The sequence below is a fragment of the Cicer arietinum genome, chromosome 1 (genome assembly GCF_000331145.2).
Source record: "Cicer arietinum cultivar CDC Frontier isolate Library 1 chromosome 1, Cicar.CDCFrontier_v2.0, whole genome shotgun sequence".
NCBI lineage: Eukaryota > Viridiplantae > Streptophyta > Magnoliopsida > Fabales > Fabaceae > Cicer > Cicer arietinum.
In genome coordinates this window covers 6,295,469-6,313,939 of record NC_021160.2, presented here as the reverse complement: position 1 = coordinate 6,313,939, position 18,471 = coordinate 6,295,469, and the positions used below count along the sequence as shown (strand labels likewise).

General features: G+C 26.2%; 3 protein-coding genes across 4 annotated transcripts; 1 reads left to right on the top strand and 2 right to left on the bottom strand.

Annotated features, from left to right (window-relative positions):
* The first annotated feature begins 6,555 nt into the window (after positions 1-6,555).
* Positions 6,556-9,630, top strand: LOC101514061 (uncharacterized). 2 transcript variants are annotated; one of them, XM_004486277.4, is made up of 5 exons: positions 6,556-7,331; positions 8,135-8,353; positions 8,693-8,794; positions 8,913-8,996; positions 9,186-9,630. In XM_004486277.4, exons 1-5 carry the CDS (start codon positions 6,813-6,815, stop codon positions 9,369-9,371), a joined length of 1,110 nt encoding a protein of 369 aa, XP_004486334.1. In that variant the 5' UTR covers positions 6,556-6,812; the 3' UTR covers positions 9,372-9,630. The 2 variants fall into 2 exon arrangements, with proteins under 2 accessions (XP_004486334.1, XP_004486335.1); XM_004486278.4 differs by having other exon boundaries at positions 8,913-9,026.
* Positions 9,631-9,920: 290 nt separating this feature from the next.
* On the bottom strand, positions 9,921-11,879 carry LOC101513724 (uncharacterized). The gene is made up of 3 exons (XM_004486276.4): positions 11,696-11,879; positions 10,568-10,706; positions 9,921-10,135 (listed from the first exon to the last, which is right to left on the bottom strand). Exons 1-3 carry the CDS (start codon positions 11,696-11,698, stop codon positions 10,089-10,091), a joined length of 189 nt encoding a protein of 62 aa, XP_004486333.1. The 5' UTR covers positions 11,699-11,879; the 3' UTR covers positions 9,921-10,088.
* A 3,419-nt stretch (positions 11,880-15,298) lies between these two features.
* Positions 15,299-17,920, bottom strand: LOC101513412 (CASP-like protein 2B1). The gene is made up of 3 exons (XM_004486275.4): positions 17,556-17,920; positions 16,760-16,892; positions 15,299-15,697 (listed from the first exon to the last, which is right to left on the bottom strand). The coding sequence occupies exons 1-3, from the start codon at positions 17,777-17,779 to the stop codon at positions 15,449-15,451; spliced, it is 606 nt and encodes a 201-aa protein (XP_004486332.1). The 5' UTR covers positions 17,780-17,920; the 3' UTR covers positions 15,299-15,448.
* Positions 17,921-18,471: the final 551 nt, after the last annotated feature.

The following is an 18,471-nucleotide window of genomic DNA, read 5'->3' as shown; positions in this document are numbered from 1 at the left end:
AAAAGTTATCTACCAAATTCATCTTACATTGATACATTATACATATATTAAAAAATATCATGAACAGAAAAAATTAACAACAATAATAATAATAGGGAAACATTCTCACATTTGCATTGTGAAAAGAAAAGAAAAGAAAAAGAATACAAGAAGTTTGTTTGTTATGTTTACATTGTTGGAAAACGCAATAAAGAGAGAAGAACACTCACAATTCATCTTCATCCATTGATATAATGTGAGAAATGTCAGCTAGATGATTTGCAAGAAGAAGCTAAGAGAGTAAAATAGAGAAGGTGAAGAGAAAAACAACGGGAAGTTGAGACTTTTGGGTGTAAAACAAGAAACAGAGGAAAATAGTGGGACAAGAGAGTGTTTAGAGTTTTTTTTTTTAATTATGAGAAGTCTCTATTCTTTCATTTATTATCAAATTTTCTTAAATTAGAGATTAATTGTATTATTCGTGCGTTGAACGGGTTTTATTAAAATACACACTTCAAATATTTTTATACATTAGAAAATGGTAATTTTCATAAGTACAATTATATATGATTTATTGGTTGAATGTATGTTAAAATATGGTGGTATGATTATATTTAGTACTGATTTATTTTGTCAACAAACTACTAGTTTATATTTGAAATGAGAGAATTATTTAGAAGTGAGACGGTTTCTCTTAGTTTTTAGCCATAATATCTCATCTCATCCCTTAATTTCATTTGCGGTAATAATTTAATTATTTATGCTGTTTTATTTTTTTTCTGGTTGATCATTTATTTAATTTTAGGTACTAATTTGATCTTTTATGTTTTAAAAATTTTAATGATATTATTTTTTATATATAAACTCAAAAAATTTATTATCAATTTAAAAAAAAATCATATATTTATCAAATTCATAACTTAAATTATCAAATAAACTTATATATTCATCTTCATCAACATCAAATTTATCAAGTAAATAACTCACACTTTAAGATTTGATCCCGAAATCACAAAAAAAATATATCTTCTTCTTCTTTCTATCATTCTCCAAATCAAATCCTTAACCTAAATCTTAAAATGTGACTTCTTAAAAAGATCTAACGAATGTAATTGATCGATAATATAAAAACTTTATAAAATAACATTATATATGAAGTAAATTCTAATTTTTAATTTGTCTTCTATCGGTTCAATAAAATTGAAGAGAGATATTATATTTTACTCTAAGAGTACAATGGGTTCTTAATTAGAATAGATTTTTATATTTTCTTTTAAATTTAATTTTGTTAGAACATTTATTTAATAGTAATTCATTTGTATTATACTAATTTTTTACTATTCTTTCACCCTTGATACATATGATAGTGAGTAGCAAACACTTCAACTATTCATTTAGTTTTGGGTCTATAATCTACAAAAATAAAACAAAAGATAACTTGAATTATCTTATGTGTTGGTGAACAATGATATAAAGTGTCAAGTTTATGAATTTTCCTGACCTTATCTTAATTGTTTCGGATATGTTGTTTCCAAGTATCATTTTCCCCTCATCGTTTGTCTGTGAATTCAATTAAACACGTGCCTTTTATTTTCTGTTTTGTGGTAGAAAATTTGAGTTTATTAGTTTTGTTGTAGTTGGTCAATTGCAAGTTGAGCCGAGGCAACTATGGATGTTTTTTGTTTAATTGAGTGAAAGATATATGTTGTGGTTTATGATAACAATTTATTGATTTTAGAGGTTAGAAATAAGATATATATTTTTCACGGTTTATGGTATCATTTCAACATATTTATGCAGTCAACAGTCACAAAAATTTATTTTAAATAAATTATTTTGTAAAATTAATTTTATTTTAAATTGAATGTAAAATTATTTACATACAGATTAATTGAATAAATCTTAAATTTAAGTCATAATCAATTTTAAAAGAAGAATGAATTCAATTAAAAAACAATTAATCTTATCAAAATCAATTTTACATATACATAATTAATTTTAAATATTCTAAACGTGTAACATTATTCATAAAACATGATTAATCCTTCTTAATTGTAATTCAAGACACAGTGAAGTTGAAAACTATATAAATATTCAACAAATATTTGGATTCATCATTTTACATATTTTCATTTAGAGGTTAAAATTTACAAAATAATAACAATGTTTCTTAAATACACAATAAATAATTTAAAAAAAACATACTATTGCTTACCGGGTAGAATACCGTGTTGTGAGTGATTGGTTCTCCGAACATACCGAGTTGTTCTTGATAGTAACCATTAATATTGCTCCTAGAATACAAGAATTTGAGTTTGGTTGTTGTGTTTCAGATTATATAATTCTCTAGGTTATTTCATCATTTGTCATTTTTTATTATCTCTTTTAGGCAGTTGTGTGTATTCTATATATATATAACTTATAAATGGTAGAACTAAAATTAAATAGTGTGTAATAAATTGATAGAAATAAAATCAACATAAAATAACAAACAAATAAAAAATAACATAAAATAGATTATATTAATTCATACAATGACAAAAAAAAATTAATAGAGTATTGTTACTATTTATAATTTACTCAATAAATAATTAATAGGAAAAATAGTAAATCCTTGACATATTATATATTATTAATTTGGGTGCTAATAATATGCATCTCAAAATGTTCTATGGTGAACCTCTTGAATTTACTAGCATAATTTATTACTTTTAATAATTTTTTAAATTCTTTTTATAGATGTATATACCAAAAAGTAAGTTATTGTTTATAATTTAAGAAGTCCACCATTGGACCTCTTTTTTGGCGTCTATGTCCGCCGGGCATGTTTATGGTATTTGTGTGTAAAAAATAAGATATTGTTTATTGATTCTGAAATTTTGCTCCCAAAATCGTAAATATTGTTGCAACTACATTTATTATTTATTTCATTTCATACAATTCTTAAATTATTATTTAATTCAAATAAAAATATAGTCGTTCAGTGCCACAATGACGGTTCCATTAGTAAAAAAGAGTATGTCTTTTTACTTTCTAATGCAATTTAAATTTCTTTTTTCAACCGTAATATTTAATTAAGACAAATTTTAACATCAAACATAATTCATCATAAATCAATGTTAATATATATTTAAAATTTTAATAATTTTACGTCATCTTTTAGACATAAATGTTAATCACTATTTTTTATTTATTTATGATTAAGATAGAGACTTAGATAATATCGATTCGATAACAATACAAATAAATAAATATATATATATATATATATATATATATATATATATATATATATTGAATCAAATACATTAATAAGATTACCGCCTTATTCTTAAAAACGAGAAGGGTTGCAAACAATTATTTTTAAGAGTATCGTTAATTGTAGTTAAATTTTTTAATAATTTTTAAATATTGATCTACGGTAACATGATCGTCTTAAATTTTTTTGAGATTCAGTTTTAATCTTAAAAATTAGATTTCTATTAAAAAAGTGCAGTTTTAAGATAAAATAAATTTTAGTCTTTATAAAATTTTAAAATTTTATTTTAATTTCTATGGATATTTCTTTATCTACTTAACTTTTAAATATTTGATTATTTTTTATTCTCTTTTAGTCCTTATTTAGAAAAAGTTAATTTTTTTAATTATAAAAATTTGATATTTTTAACCCTTTTAAAATCATAATAGAGATTATAAGAGAATACAACTATTTTAGAGACTAAACTTAAAATTTCGTAATTTTAAAATAATTAAAAATATATTAAAAATAAAATCACCCTCATTTTATTATTTTATATAAAAAAAAATTGAGGCCTCATAAAACCTTGCACAGCCCAACAATTGATAATTATAAAGGTGATTCACTGAATAATTCACGTCTAATTAACAGTACTATTATGTAAATTACGTCTAATTTATTATTTTATTTTATATTTATGATAATTGAAATATACTAATAGTTAATAAATATATTTGAGTAAACTATCCTCTCTATTTTGTTTATTATAATTTATTTAAAATATTCAAATACAAAAATTAATTTAAAATAAATAAAATAATTATTTTAAAAATATGAGAAATACTTATATGAACACAGTCTAAAATAAATATTATTTGAGTGCATGCACAAAAACATACACTTCGATTAATTATTTTTTAAATATATATTATTTAATTATTTTTTATTTATGAGTGTGTGATTAAAGGATGTGTTTAAATCTTGTATCTATTGGATCTTTTTGTTGGTGGTATGCTGTAAATCTTGAACAAGAAGATGATGAACTTGATAATGATAAATGTTGTACAAATAAATTCTAAAGCGTGCGTATCATACTAAGCTTTAGGTTCGATTCGCCCCCACCAATCTATATATGTTGGATGTAAACGGATTAAACGACGAATCCCCTTCAGGATACTTTGGAATCCTTGAAGTGAATTGAACATTCACATCAAGCCTATCGATCAATTATAGTTAACAGAATAAAGTTTCTTCATTTACTCTTGTGCACTAGAGAAAAGAAGAAATGACTCAAAAATATTTTTGACATAATTTTGACTCATGTAACATGAATTTTGTGTTGTTTATCTTGTGCTCTTTCATACCAATTGGTGAAAGAAAACAACTCTTCAACTCATACTAATTGATGAAAGAAAACAACTCTTGTGAAAGATTGCAACTTTTGATAACTTAATAAATGCATTGGTTTGAAGTAAACTCAAACATTGCAATCACTTGACCAAGTGATACATTCAATTATTCAATTTTACTACATTGGTATAGCTATTAGAAAAATCCAAATATATTTTGGAAATTTCCCTAATTATAGAATAATTTGTAGTATTTCTTAATTATTTCCTTACATTTATTTTGTGGTGGTAATGATTATAAAAGATAACACATAATAAAAAAAATATTACTAATAGAGTATATCTTAATTTTTGTAGAAGATAAAATATTACTATCTATTAGATTATATAATAATTTTTGTAGTATATCTTAATTATTTCCTTACATTTATTTTGTGGTGGTAATGAACAATTGATATTGTCAACAAGATAATTTAATATTTTATAAATATAGAATCTCTGAAATTTTACATATAAAAGATAACACAAAGAATAAAAAAAATATTACTAATAGAGTATTCAAATAATAATAATATCTCAATAAAATAATAAAATGATATGCACTGTTCAATCTTTAATGAACCATTCTTCAAGATCCATATGTATATTTTATTTGAAAATTATATATACGTACGTGAGTGATGTTTTATATATAATATATAATAATAGTATTTCAAAATTCAGTAAAAAATTTAATATTAGTCGTAGATTGATTTAAGTTGATGAAAGGCTAAATAAAAATTATAACTTATGTTACTTGTAATTTATAAATTAGAATAAATGTATATATAATGTTAAAGTTTAACTCTCTTATAAAATAAAGTTTTGTTATTTCTATAAAATATATGTCAAAATTTTAAATTTAGATTTAAAATAAAGTTTAAAATGGATGTCCGTAATAGTATAAGAAGATTCTTCCAATCATATATAATTGAACTCATAAATGGCAAACTGAGCCAACAAATGAGAAATCTGATTCTCGCTCTATAAACAAATTTTATAAAACTTAGATGGAAAACCCAAAGAGATAAAAGAAAAACCTATGGATTGTTAGTATTGGTAAAATTAAGTTATAAAAAAGTCCAAACTAAATTCAAACAATACTTTCGAAAATAATAAATTTGAAGTAATTATTATAATGGATATAGGTCAACTCATTTATGATTATTAATTTGATTGTCGTTTTGTCGATGAATTACCTCACATATCTACTATATATCTACTATGATTATGCTAATTTTTAACTGTTCCAAAATATTTTTGCAGCATCTTTGTTCTCCCAAACTATTTGTGTCGAAAATCACATTCGAAGAGCTAGTTCCATCCTTATTAATTACATAAGTTATGATGATATCATGCAAATCGAGGATTACTGAATTTTTTAATCTTTCCATTATAATAATTACATTTATTGTGAGAGTTGGTAACGAGAAATCCATTCAATGTTTACGTATTGAAGGAAATATACAAATACATATAAAAATATGGTATGAATAATTTATTTATAGAAAATTATAACGGTGTCTAAAAACACTTGTTAAAATAACACATTTAAAAATATTTAATTGAATTTTATTTTTTTGAAAATCGATTATTTTCAATATAAAAATTTCTATTTCTATTTTTAATATTTTATAACAAATTCAATGTCTTTTTTTTTTTATAATCAAATCTGTATTTTTTTCTTAAGGACATTTGTTAAACAAATCTTTTAATTATATATTACTTTGTAATAAAATATAAAAAATAACATCGAAAAAATAAAAATATCCAATTAAAAATAAAAAATAAAAAATAATACTTCAATTATCTAAATATATTTTTGTTTATATTTGACCATGGATGACTTCACAAAATTGCAACAAAATTATTCATAGATGGATTATTGTTTTGGTAGGTTGGTCCAAATTATAAGCAAGCATAAATACGAAGTCAAGATTCCAAAATGTTAATACAGTACTAATATATCTCCAAATTCCAAACATAGGAAACAAATAATGCAATGAATGAATATAAGTATAACCATAGCCCGCGCCTAATAACATGTGCAATATTTTTGAATTTGTATTTGTACAGCGCCAAAAAATAACTTGTTTAATCACCCTCCACGTGTCATCAATCTGAAACATCCTAATACAAAGACATCCTTAACTTCACTCCTTGTCTTCTCTCCCTCCTTCTTCCTCATTTCAATTCAAACTTCAAAAATGGCTTTTTCTTTTTCCAAAAAACCATCTTCAAGATACAGTTCGTATGATTCACGCTCTTCAACCTCCTCTCATTTTTCAGATCCATCTTCATCTTTTGAGTTAAATAACCCTAAATCATCTTCATCTCGTGCCATTGTGAAATCTAAATCATCTCATGTAACTCAAACCACAAAGGTGGACCCCACATTAACCAAAATGGTCAAAACATTTATGGAGAAGAAACCCAAATCGGTGAACACTACTACCAAGTTGTTCATTCCATCTGATGTTATTGCGCAAGATTTGAAGAAGGATGCCAAAAGGGTAACTGGTTTTTCTGCTTTGCAAAAGAAGCTTTTTGGGAAAAATGGGTCATCTGAGAAGAAGGAAAAGGTGAAGGCTTTGACTGAAGTGAAGGGAAACACTAGAACACTTGCTATGGTGTTGAGGAGTGAGAGGGAGCTTCTAAGTACCAATAAGGAGCAAGAGGAGGAGATTTCAAAGCTCAAGCTCATAATTGAAAATAAGAATAAAGAGGTTTTTTTATTTTATTTTTTTATTTTGTTTTGAATCTGATTTGCAAACATGGATAGCAATTATGGGTCTTTTAATTTTTTATTTAATTAATGTTTGTTTGTCATAAAGGTTATAACTTGTTGATTTTTCAATGTTTGATTTGGAGATGATGTTTTTTAATTGCGATTGTTGGTGAATGGTGATTTCTCTGCAAAGATATGAAGGAATAGTTATGATTAATTTTTTAATTATAGGAATTAAAGTGTATTTATTGTTTCACATTTGCAAAAAAAAAAAAAACTTATAAGTTTATTAATATTTGTAGAGAGTATCCAATAGCACTTGAATGAGATTGTTTGAGTCTCTTTTAGTTTAACTAGAGATTTTGGATTCAAATACTGTCTGAAAAAGCAATAACGTTAAAATTCATGAGGAAAAACTTTGCCATTCATTGTAGTCCTACTGACTCTAGGGATTATTCTTTGAGTTGCGCTCGGATGATACCCGGTTTACAGATAAAAGTTATTTGTGAATTGAATGTGCAGAAGTTAAAAATTGATATACAGGAACTGATTTCAATTTTAAAAAGTTAATTGTTTCTTCTTTAAAGAAATTCTTATAAGATTTTTGATATAAGTTAAACCAGCAATTTTTTTACATATTGAGATGGAAAAGCTAATTTAACTCATACAAGAAGTTATTGTCTAACTCAAAAGTCCATAGTTGTTGTAAGCTTTTATTATTATGTTTTCTTTCTTGTTAAAGTGTTTCATGAAGAGGTCCAAATGAACTCTTAAGTCACTTTTGCTTTGTTGAATTTGCAGGTGGAGAAGTTGAAAGATTTGTGCTTGAACCAAAGAGAGGAAATAAAGTCATTGAAGAGTACAATACTGTTTCCAGATGTTATGAATTCTCAGCTTCAGGAACTTGTAGAGAAGCAAGGCTCAGAGCTGAAAGAAGCAAAACAAGTCATTCCAGCTCTACAACAGCAGGTTTCTTCTCTTACTGGTCAGCTTCAGAGCCTTGCTGACGATCTTGCCGAGGTATAACTTACATCCTTGCATGCTACCAATTCTGAATTCATTGTTGTCACGCGGAGGGCACAATTTCCATGCAGTTAGCAGTTTGAAGTTATTGGATTAAGATTGAGTTGCTCCGAATTCAAGTTTGCTTTTATAGCTCATTCATTGAGCTTATACAAGGACTTCAAGCTGCTGACAGTGTGAATGTGTGGAAATTGTGATTTCTGAGTTTAGACAATCTGAATTTGTTGTAGCTACATATGATTATGTTATTCCATTGAATTATAATGAGATATTGAATCCTTGTTTTCAGTTTCATAGAGAAGTGTGATGTTTATTGGATTTTCATTTGCTTGATAGGTCAAGGCTGATAAGTATTCAGCAAAAACAGGCTTCCAAGGTTATGGAAGTTCTCCTAGAACACCGCCATGGCATGCCCGGGAAAATGCTTCAAACTCTTGGGTAAGATTAGGATTTAGTTGGAAGTTGTGATCATAAAATGTTCTTAATTTTTCTTAAGCAGTTCTATTACTTTGGATTTGGCAAATATTTTGGTTTGTAAGCTCAGAAATTCATGCAGGAGTTTAGCTCTGAGGACATGTCAGATGACCTATTACTTAAAGATTTAAATCCATGCTTAACACCTAACAAGTCAAGATCCAGCGTAACTAAACCTCTCTCCTAGCATTTTATTGTAAATTTCTTCAACTTATGGCTCCTCTTTCTCTTGTAGCACATATTTGGATTGTCAATAAATTTGGCAAAAGTTACAAGCTTCAACAAAATCACACTGCCAATGTGATTTTGTTAAACATGCACTGAGTTTGTCAACTTATGTCTCCATTTCCTGCAGGAATCTCTGCAAGACGATGGCTTGTCTGACGAGGATGCCAAAGTATATCCAGAGCTGGATGATTTTAATTCATATGATCGAAAATTTTCGAAAAGTTCTGACTGTTACCACCATAATACCTGCAAAATCGGAATCACAACCAAAGCAAGTCGAAGATCTGATGACAGCAAAACAGCTTGGAGGTAGAATGAACCATACTCAATCATTGTTCCTTGTTGAGACTCCTCATCTCTTTTCCTTGTTTCCATCTTTCAGTTTGTTAGCATTCTATGTCTGTTTCTGAAGTTGGACATTGTACTGTATCTTAATACATGTTACATTGAATTGTCCATTCTTGTATATGGTGCACATGAGCAATGAATAAGGTGTCGAAGTCGATAAGCTCCTTAACACCATGCTTGAAAATTCGAATGCGAATACTAATGGAACGTTACCACTTTTGGTAGATCTGTCTATGTATGATTTAGTGTGTTTTGAAACACACCAAAATCACAGTGGAAAATCAATGTGAATTAGGAACTATACATTGGAACTTCTCAAAATCATGGTTTGAGAATTTGCATTGTATTGTAAGTTAGAACCTCAAATGGTAGAGTCGGTTCTTAGCAATAAGAACCTCTTTAAGAAGCATTTCTTTTCAATGTCAGATAATACAAATTATGAACTCACAAATTATGAATAAAGACATATTTTGATTGTTAATCAGATCAGAAAAGAGAAGAGGGAATCACACAGTGCTAGAAATTGAATATTAATCATTATTTATTATATTTATTAAAGCAAAGTTCTCATTTCACTCCATCAACTCATTACTGATGAATTGTGAACTAGGGTATTTTGTTTTTTCTATACACTTATTACTATTTGTGATAATATAAACTCTTCATAAACACTCCTCTTGCTTTAGGCCACACCACGACTTGAAGCTTTCCTAATGATCTGAAACAGACCTGTCAACAGAAAAAGAAAAAAAGAAAAAAGGTAAAAGTCATGCATCTTTACTATATAATATTTGGTTGGTCAATATCTCAATACTAGTTGAAAAGATTATTAAATACTAGTAGCTTTATACTTTATAGCCTGGTCAAAAGAATTTGAATCATTATAATTTTATCTAAACTATTTAGAAATCTCACGTATTTTTAGAAGTGTACTTTTGAACTAAATAAATTATTTGAAAGAAATTATCTCTGATGGCACAAAATCTCTTGGTCACTTTTGAAGTACACATTTAAAGAAAAAATACAAATTTTTCCTCATATAAAGTATATTTCAAAAACATGTGATTTTTTAAAATGTGGGTGGAGAAATAAACCCTCCAAAGTTTTTCCTAAAAGTGATGTATAAACCTTATTGGTATGCAAAAGAAGTAAAGAACATACATGATCCAACAACTATGAAAACAATTAACCCAATTAGAATTGGGCCAACTGGGTAACCATATCCCTTCTTAGATCCTTTCTTTGTAATATTTCTTTCAAACCTTGCCACCTTCCTGTCTGCTACGCGCCTTGATGTTGTCTATAATTAAATCCAACATCTTACGTCAAACACAACAAAAATCACCAAAATATAAATAAAAATATATTTGAATATATATGTATTTCATCTTAATTTTTAATTAGATATATTAAATTTTTTGAATTCAATTCAATAGATAGAGAGAAACTCTTAACCATTAGAGTGGTGAGATACCCAATTAATATAAAATAGATACAAGAGCTTGCTTTTAATTTCAAGGATCATGAAATCCCCAAATTACCTCAAAACCAAAGGCACAAAAAAATAAAAGAATTTGGAATTTAACATAAAAAAACCTTTTTTTTTTACAAAAGATTAAAAAAATTTATACTATCTATCATTTGTGATCATATTATTTAACGATTTAAAACCCCAAATAAGTATTTGGTCGGTGAATAAAAAGATACAAAAAGAATATTGTAATTGAGGTAAGGGTTAACTATTGACTAACACGTGGTGCCTATTTTTTTTTTTTTTGACACCACACTATGGATATAATATGATTAAAACGTAAAAAAAATAAATCAAACCAATGCTATATGATACACTTTTATGCTCAAAAGCTAGGATATTTATTATTTCAAGATTCTTCTCCGGTATACAAAGAAAACAGCTTAATAACATTAAGAGGATGAAACGTTGGCTCGGTTTGGGGTTTAAAAACAAATATGTTAGGTAGTGAGATAAAGAGAAGATGTGGACACAACACTCTCCAATATATATTTCAACATATTTTTTTTATTGGTTTAAATTTACATGTGTATCATTAAATTGTGTGGATTTAATATAAATTTGATGAAAACAACCGATTGAAGAATGAATTTTTGAAAATAGCATTATTCTAAAAAGAAAAAGCAAATGTGAGTGACAAATCAAAAACCAAAACTAGCGACAACAAATCATGGTCACAAGAGTTCATCTAAAAAAAAAACATCTTCACAAGACACGAGCAAAGTAACAAAATAAAAAGGGTGAAATAGAAACTTTACCATAGTAGTGAGCAGTTTACGAACCCAACAACAACGACAAGCCTTTGGACAGAGGAATGCAGTTTTTTAAGATTAAATAAAAAACGTCAATAAAATAATTGTGTGCTGCTTCAGCCTTCAACCACAATTCCACAATTGACGCTTCAAAATGTTTGGTGGTTTTTTAACTTATAATAAAAACCATAAACATAAACATATATATAAAGGCAAAACAAAGAATTGGATGAAGACGAATTTACAAAACGGCTTTAGCATATGATGTTAGCACGTGTGATGTGTCATATCTTTAAGGTGACTAATGGACTATGACTTTGACTGGATCTTTTTACTATTTTTTTATAAAAAATTATTACTCCATTAGTATTGCAAAATAAGAAATAAGTCATATTACATTCTTTTGTAATTTCTTAAGTTACGCCTCACATTAAATACTTCATTTATTTTCAACGGATACGTTTTATCGGGAATTCAATTCGAGCCATAAATATATTAAACACAATTTCAACCCTCCACCAAATAGGACTCTCTTGATCTCTTCATTATAAGTAAAAAAGTAAATTAAGTTATCTATATTAAGGAGTACAATTGATTCTGTTTTTTGATTAAAAAAATATATAATCGATCATATTTAATTTATGCGATTCTAATAAAAAATTAAATTTATTACTTAAATTATCCTCTGTTTCTAATAAATGGAGTTATTAAAAATTTAAAAAGTTATATTAAATGAGAAGTAGTTTAAAAATATTATAATTAAATAAAAAATTAAATTCATTTATATTTTATTCATATTAAGATTTATTTTTGTTTAGGTTTCATTTTAGAGAGGAGTAAATGACAAAAAAAAAGAAACATAATAAAAAAATAATAATTTTCTGAAAGGAAAAAAATATTTGATAATGGTAATGAAATTTATTAAAGAAAAAGTGATATAATTGTAAATTGATGAATGAGGTTGACCATAAACTGGCATTCTTATAAGTTCAAAGTAAAAAAATTTAAGAGTCAAATAATATTTGAGGTATTTTAATAAAGAGTGCACAATAATTATATAAGACAATGTTTATTTTTTTTAAAAATAATTTAGTAATTAAATTCACACACTTTATTTGAAAAAAAACAAAAAAAAAAAATTAAAATACAAACCTAAACTTATATATATCCATATCTTTATAATTATCAATTAAACTGCAATTTATTTAATCACATTTTAATATAATTTCATATTATAATATATTTTATATATTATAATATGAATATTATTTCACTCCTTCTATTTCTAAATTTATGATTTTAATCCGCTCATTTGAAATACATAATTTTAATTTTTTAATTTTTAAGATTTTAAAAACTATATGGATATGGAATGCAGTTTGATGATGTGATAAGTTATATGTTTATGTTCCAATTTAATTAATATATTGCTAGTATGAGATTATAAAAAATTCTAAAAAAGAAAAGACATTAATGATTATAAAAGAAAAATTAGTACTGTGACATCAAGCCGGATTCTAGGCAGATTTTATTCCACACATCCCAAATTCCACTAAAAAAATATGCAGCTGTCGAGAGCATTTGGATAATATGTGTCCATAGACTTGGATATCCTTGCTTCAACTCGCTAATATATAATCCTTCTTTTATATTATAATTTATAAGTGTTATTTTAAAATAAATGTTATTTATAATTTTTAATGTAATTTTAGTTATTTATTTATATTAATTTTTAATAATTATTATATGTTTTTTTAAATATTATTATATTTTGTATTTATAATAATAAAAAATACATTCATAATTAAAATAAATAATTTAATAAAATAATATATATTTTCTTTTAATTATTATATTTATTAATTTATATACAAAAGTTTTAAACGATATTCACCTTTAGACATAGAGAATATATAACAAAAATTAAAATACTTTTTGTTTGAAAAATTTGAATAACCATATATGAATTTCATAAGATTCAACAAAAAAAAATATATGTATATCTACTTATATTTCTATATTTTAATGAATGAATTTTCGGACTAAGTATTGATATTATTTAATTAATTTTTTAATTTTTGTACTAAATTAAACTTTTGAGATTTTTACTAAATTAATTTTGAATATGTATCAAATGACATTATATTATTAAGTTAAATTATTATATTTTAATTAGTTATATATAATTAAAAGTTCAAATAAAGAGAATCATTAATTAAGTTGAGGAAGAATATTTGAAAATAATTGAATGATAATATAAATAATTAAATTCTGTCAGCTAAAGGTAAATATAAACCATTTTTTACGACATTTTTTTAAGCAATTAAATATTAACAATTGACTATGAATAAATAATTATAATAAATATATTGAAAGCTCATTTTTCGTATGTTGTAATAAATAGAATGATTAATTTTATGATATAATTTTATAAAAATAAAAAGATCAAAACTACAATTAGGTGTTTAATAAAATATTAAATATAATTTTATCATAAAGGTAATCTTATCATTCACATTTAATTATTTATTTATCTAAAAATATAATAAAATATTAAATATTATCTAATTTCTTATGAGATGCACATCAAAATAGACATTGATAAAATATTTTATGATGTTTTTTATTTTATTATTATTCAACTCTCTTATTTTATCTAACAACTAAAAGAATCCTAAAAGGACAGGAAAAAATGTTTGTTCAATGACATGATTGGAGACTTTATGTGTGCATTACTTGACATTTTTACAATATAACGCTACACGCCAATAAAAATTAATAACTTAATTTAATTGACGACGACGACGAGTTAACTTATAATCTATAAAAAAACATAAATTTTTTTTAAAAATATAATCATCTATAAAAAAACATAATTTCTAAGTTTAAGTTAACAAGAGCCAATTTTGCCTCTAATGCTTGAATCTAACACCTCTTGTATATTGATATCTCACAAACTTGTCCCACCTTTACTATCCTCTTATTCTTTCTTAAGATTTATATATATGTGTATCGACAAAGTATCTTAAAAATATCCGATAAAATATATACAAATATTTTTTTTTAAAATAAAAATAATATTTCAAATACTTCTAAGATATATATCTATATCCAATGATGTGAATACATCTATAATTTTGAAGTATCTGGACATATGCCTCATTTTTTCATCTAGGAAAGTTATCATGAGTCATGTACGAGTAATCTATTTCATATTTGAAAAAAATTTAATTACTCATATTGCACAAGACCACAACAAAAGGGTGTAAGCAATCAAACAAACTATTATATTTTCTCAGTGTCTCAGATTAACACAACATAATCACCATAATAGAAACAAATTTTCTGAACACTGAATTTACATCTAAATACAGAATCCATTATCATTATTTGCATCTAAGAACTTACATGCCTGCATATGGCTGGACTTGGGCACTATTTTGAGAGTCCAAATTGATTCCAGTCCGATCGACAGAAGGCAGACTGGTCAGAATCTAAGGATGTCCTCTCCAACAAAATCAAACTATGCAACCAACTTGGTTACACTCAACATTCAATGTGTTTTAAGATTGAAAATCAATACAGCATATTAAAATAGCTAAATGTATATATATCAAAGAGCTTTCAACTTTACTGACATCAATGAACAAGCATTTTATTAGATCATTACAGTAACTGCATTCTCATAGTCATATTCATATCACACTCATCATTCACTTACACTATTACTACTACTACATATACATAACTCATTCTAACCTACCAATATGCATTTTTAATTTTGCTACCACCATACAAACGGAAAAGACTGAAAGCAGAAATACATGAAAGTAACACCATACTAAGGCTAACCACAATAGCACTAGCTAAACCTTCCCCAACTTGGTTGCAGAATTTTCCATACATGTCGCATATCTTTATCCATTGTAACTCTGGCTGGCCTAGCTTTGCAAACACAGCAGATTGTGCTGCAGCTGCCACTGCAGACACTGTTATATATGCCATTACCTGCATACATACAAAACAAAACTTATATCTTCGTGTTACTATGTTAATGTGTCACTCATAGCGCTGATATGATCGCACCTTCTAACAATTAAAATATTTAGGGTCAGATCCATTTCTTAATTTTTTTATAGACAAATGTTTAATTGTTAGGATATCCATAACGAGAGTGATTCCCTTAATAAGCACCATGCTAGATAAGTGCATCCATTGTGAATTGTGAAAAATGAGTGCTTATAGAGACAAGTGTTTTGTGCTTGTATAGACACTCTCTCGTCAATTTTTCTTGGGCTCCACTCAATAAATTGTATCAAAATAAATGAGTATTGTTGAAATATAATGATATAAAGTTATTAGCGAGATTTATTGAGTGAGGAGTTGGTTTGGAGAGATTGGGGGCTTATTAAGCATTGTCATTAAATATTTTTTAAATAAGTGACGTGTACACATGAGACTTGCTTAAAAACCCATTTATGGATTGAAGTTATGTTAGTGTCCCTCCGGTGCATCTGATAAAATTGGAACGATATTGGATATAAAGTATGTTATGTTAGTAGCTAAAATTAATCTATTAAAGAAGTGTTTCTTCAATAAATGTGTTTTTAAGTTGTTGGGTAAGATCATAACTACCGTACCCATTTTCTAATAATTGATGTGGTCACTCAGTGCCAGCAAGCAACAACAAACTTAATAAGCAGCTGCAAATGGTGACACCCCTCAATCATGATACTAGTATAAATACTATGCCTTATATATGGTGAATGATTATGTTCCAATATCAAAGTATCAATTAAGTAGGGTTATAGAGATTAAATGGTCCCACGGTACCAGTTACATTTCTTAACAACACAAACTTGAGGCTAGTATCCAAACAGACCCTACTCTACACAGAGTATACATGCTAGAAAATATGCTGCAAGAAATAAATTCAGATGTTTGTATTGAAAGTCAATCAAATGAATCAATAATTCTATGATGGTTATGCCTAATTAGTTTAATAGCTGTCATAAGCATCAATAAAAAGCAATAAAATGAGAAAATATGCAAAAAAAATAAAAAATGTACCTGATCACCAGAGAAAATGGCCCAAGCTAAAGGCTTGCTGAAGAGTACACTTCCATTAATCATACTCACTACACAACGTACCCCTTGAATTAAGGAATAGCCAGCAGCTAACCCATTTGCAACTACCAAAAACCTGTACAATTTATTATAAATTAACCATCAAAATTAGGAAAAACATTACCGCCATAATGTCTACTACATCAAGGTTTTTTATGTCTTTACGACCACAATTGAGGTAATATAAAATCACATTTGACCATAATTCACTAATATCAAGGATTGGGATGCAATCATCATTTAAAACATTGGTCTAGGTAAAAAAAAAAGGATAGTAGTATTGCTCAGAAAGTCTCATGTTCCAACATAATTTTGTGCATGTGTGGTTCAATTTTTGGAGAATCCAAAATCAATTTTGATATGTAAAATTGATTGATTCTAATTTGAAGGTAGAATTTGTAGATTTTGAATTCAAATTAAATTTTTATACCTAAATTTATTAATCACCTAACTTTTACCTAAATATATATATAAACACAAATATCACACTACAAAATTAATTTTTATTAATCAACTAACTTTTACCTAAATATATATATAAACACAAATATCACTTTACAAAATTAATTTTTATTAATCAACTAACTTTTACCTAAATATTTATATATAAACACAAATATCACTTTACAAAATTAATTTTAATTAAAGCATAATAAAACATAAAATCTCTAAATTAGTAACATTATGCTTAAGCATAAAAAGAAACAAAAAAAGAGAAGATTGAGAAAAGAAATCTTACACTAAAGCCTTCATGTCAGTGAATTTAGCTTTCTTCTCAATGGTGAAAAAAACTCTAACTTGTGAATCAGTGACCACAAGAAAAACTGCAAGAAGAGCTAAACAAAGGATGACACACCTCAAAACCAACTCAGTTATCCTAATCCTCCTATCCAAAACTTTCATGTTTGAGCTGTGATATACTGGAACATTCCCAGGACTAACACCAACACCCAAATAACTCATTTTTCCTCTAAAATAAAGACTCAAAAGAAACAACAGTATAAGATGAAAAGCAACTTTTAAGTACTTATATAGACAACAAAATTATATTTTATAGAAACTAAAATAGTGATGATGAGACATAAGTGGAATGCTGCAAAGTGTGACAAGTGGTCAAAATTGGAGGGTGGTAGGAGAGAGAAGAAGGTTAGTAAGAAAAAGGCACTTCAACCTATACATAAATGACTCAATAAATGGATCTGACATCTGGTTAAGCATTTAAGGATTGATAAATGAAAAGAAAGAAAAAAATATGGTGGTTTTTAGAGCCCCTTTAATTGTTTCTAGGAATAAGTACTAACATTTTCTCGTCCCTAGGAAATCATTTCTTAAATTAAGGACTGCCTTCATTTCTGTCATCTGTCTTTCAACTTATCATACCCCATTTCTTTTGCTTAGATCATAATTCATCCATTCAAAATTGTAACTAAAGTATTAACGTTTTGTGAAAATTTAATTTTTTTATTAATAATTTTTTTTAGATTTTATCATGGAGAGAGTAGGGAATGCTAGATATTGAGTGTTTGATTTTATTAATTAGGTGTGTGTTGGTTATAATGGGATAAAAATTGATTTTGAACAATTATTTTATAAAATTGATTTAGATTAAAAATGAGTTAAATATAGAATAATTTTTGTCTGTATAGATTTATGTA

Bases quoted from the DNA above. Each gene is read 5' to 3' on its own strand.
- LOC101513412 (XM_004486275.4), bottom strand. From the start codon at position 17,779: ATGAGTTATTTGGGTGTTGGTGTTAGTCCTGGGAATGTTCCAGTATAT. The intron at 16,893-17,555 runs GTAAGATTTCTT...TAAATTGTACAG, and splicing joins ACTGACATGAAGGCTTTAGT to GTTTTTGGTAGTTGCAAATG. The intron at 15,698-16,759 runs GTACATTTTTTA...GTATGTATGCAG, and splicing joins CCATTTTCTCTGGTGATCAG to GTAATGGCATATATAACAGT.
- LOC101514061 (XM_004486277.4), top strand. From the start codon at position 6,813: ATGGCTTTTTCTTTTTCCAAAAAACCATCTTCAAGATACAGTTCGTAT. The intron at 7,332-8,134 runs GTTTTTTTATTT...TTGAATTTGCAG, and splicing joins TTGAAAATAAGAATAAAGAG to GTGGAGAAGTTGAAAGATTT. The intron at 8,354-8,692 runs GTATAACTTACA...TTTGCTTGATAG, and splicing joins TTGCTGACGATCTTGCCGAG to GTCAAGGCTGATAAGTATTC.
- LOC101513724 (XM_004486276.4), bottom strand. The intron at 10,136-10,567 runs GTATGTTCTTTA...TTCTGTTGACAG, and splicing joins TTTCATAGTTGTTGGATCAT to GTCTGTTTCAGATCATTAGG.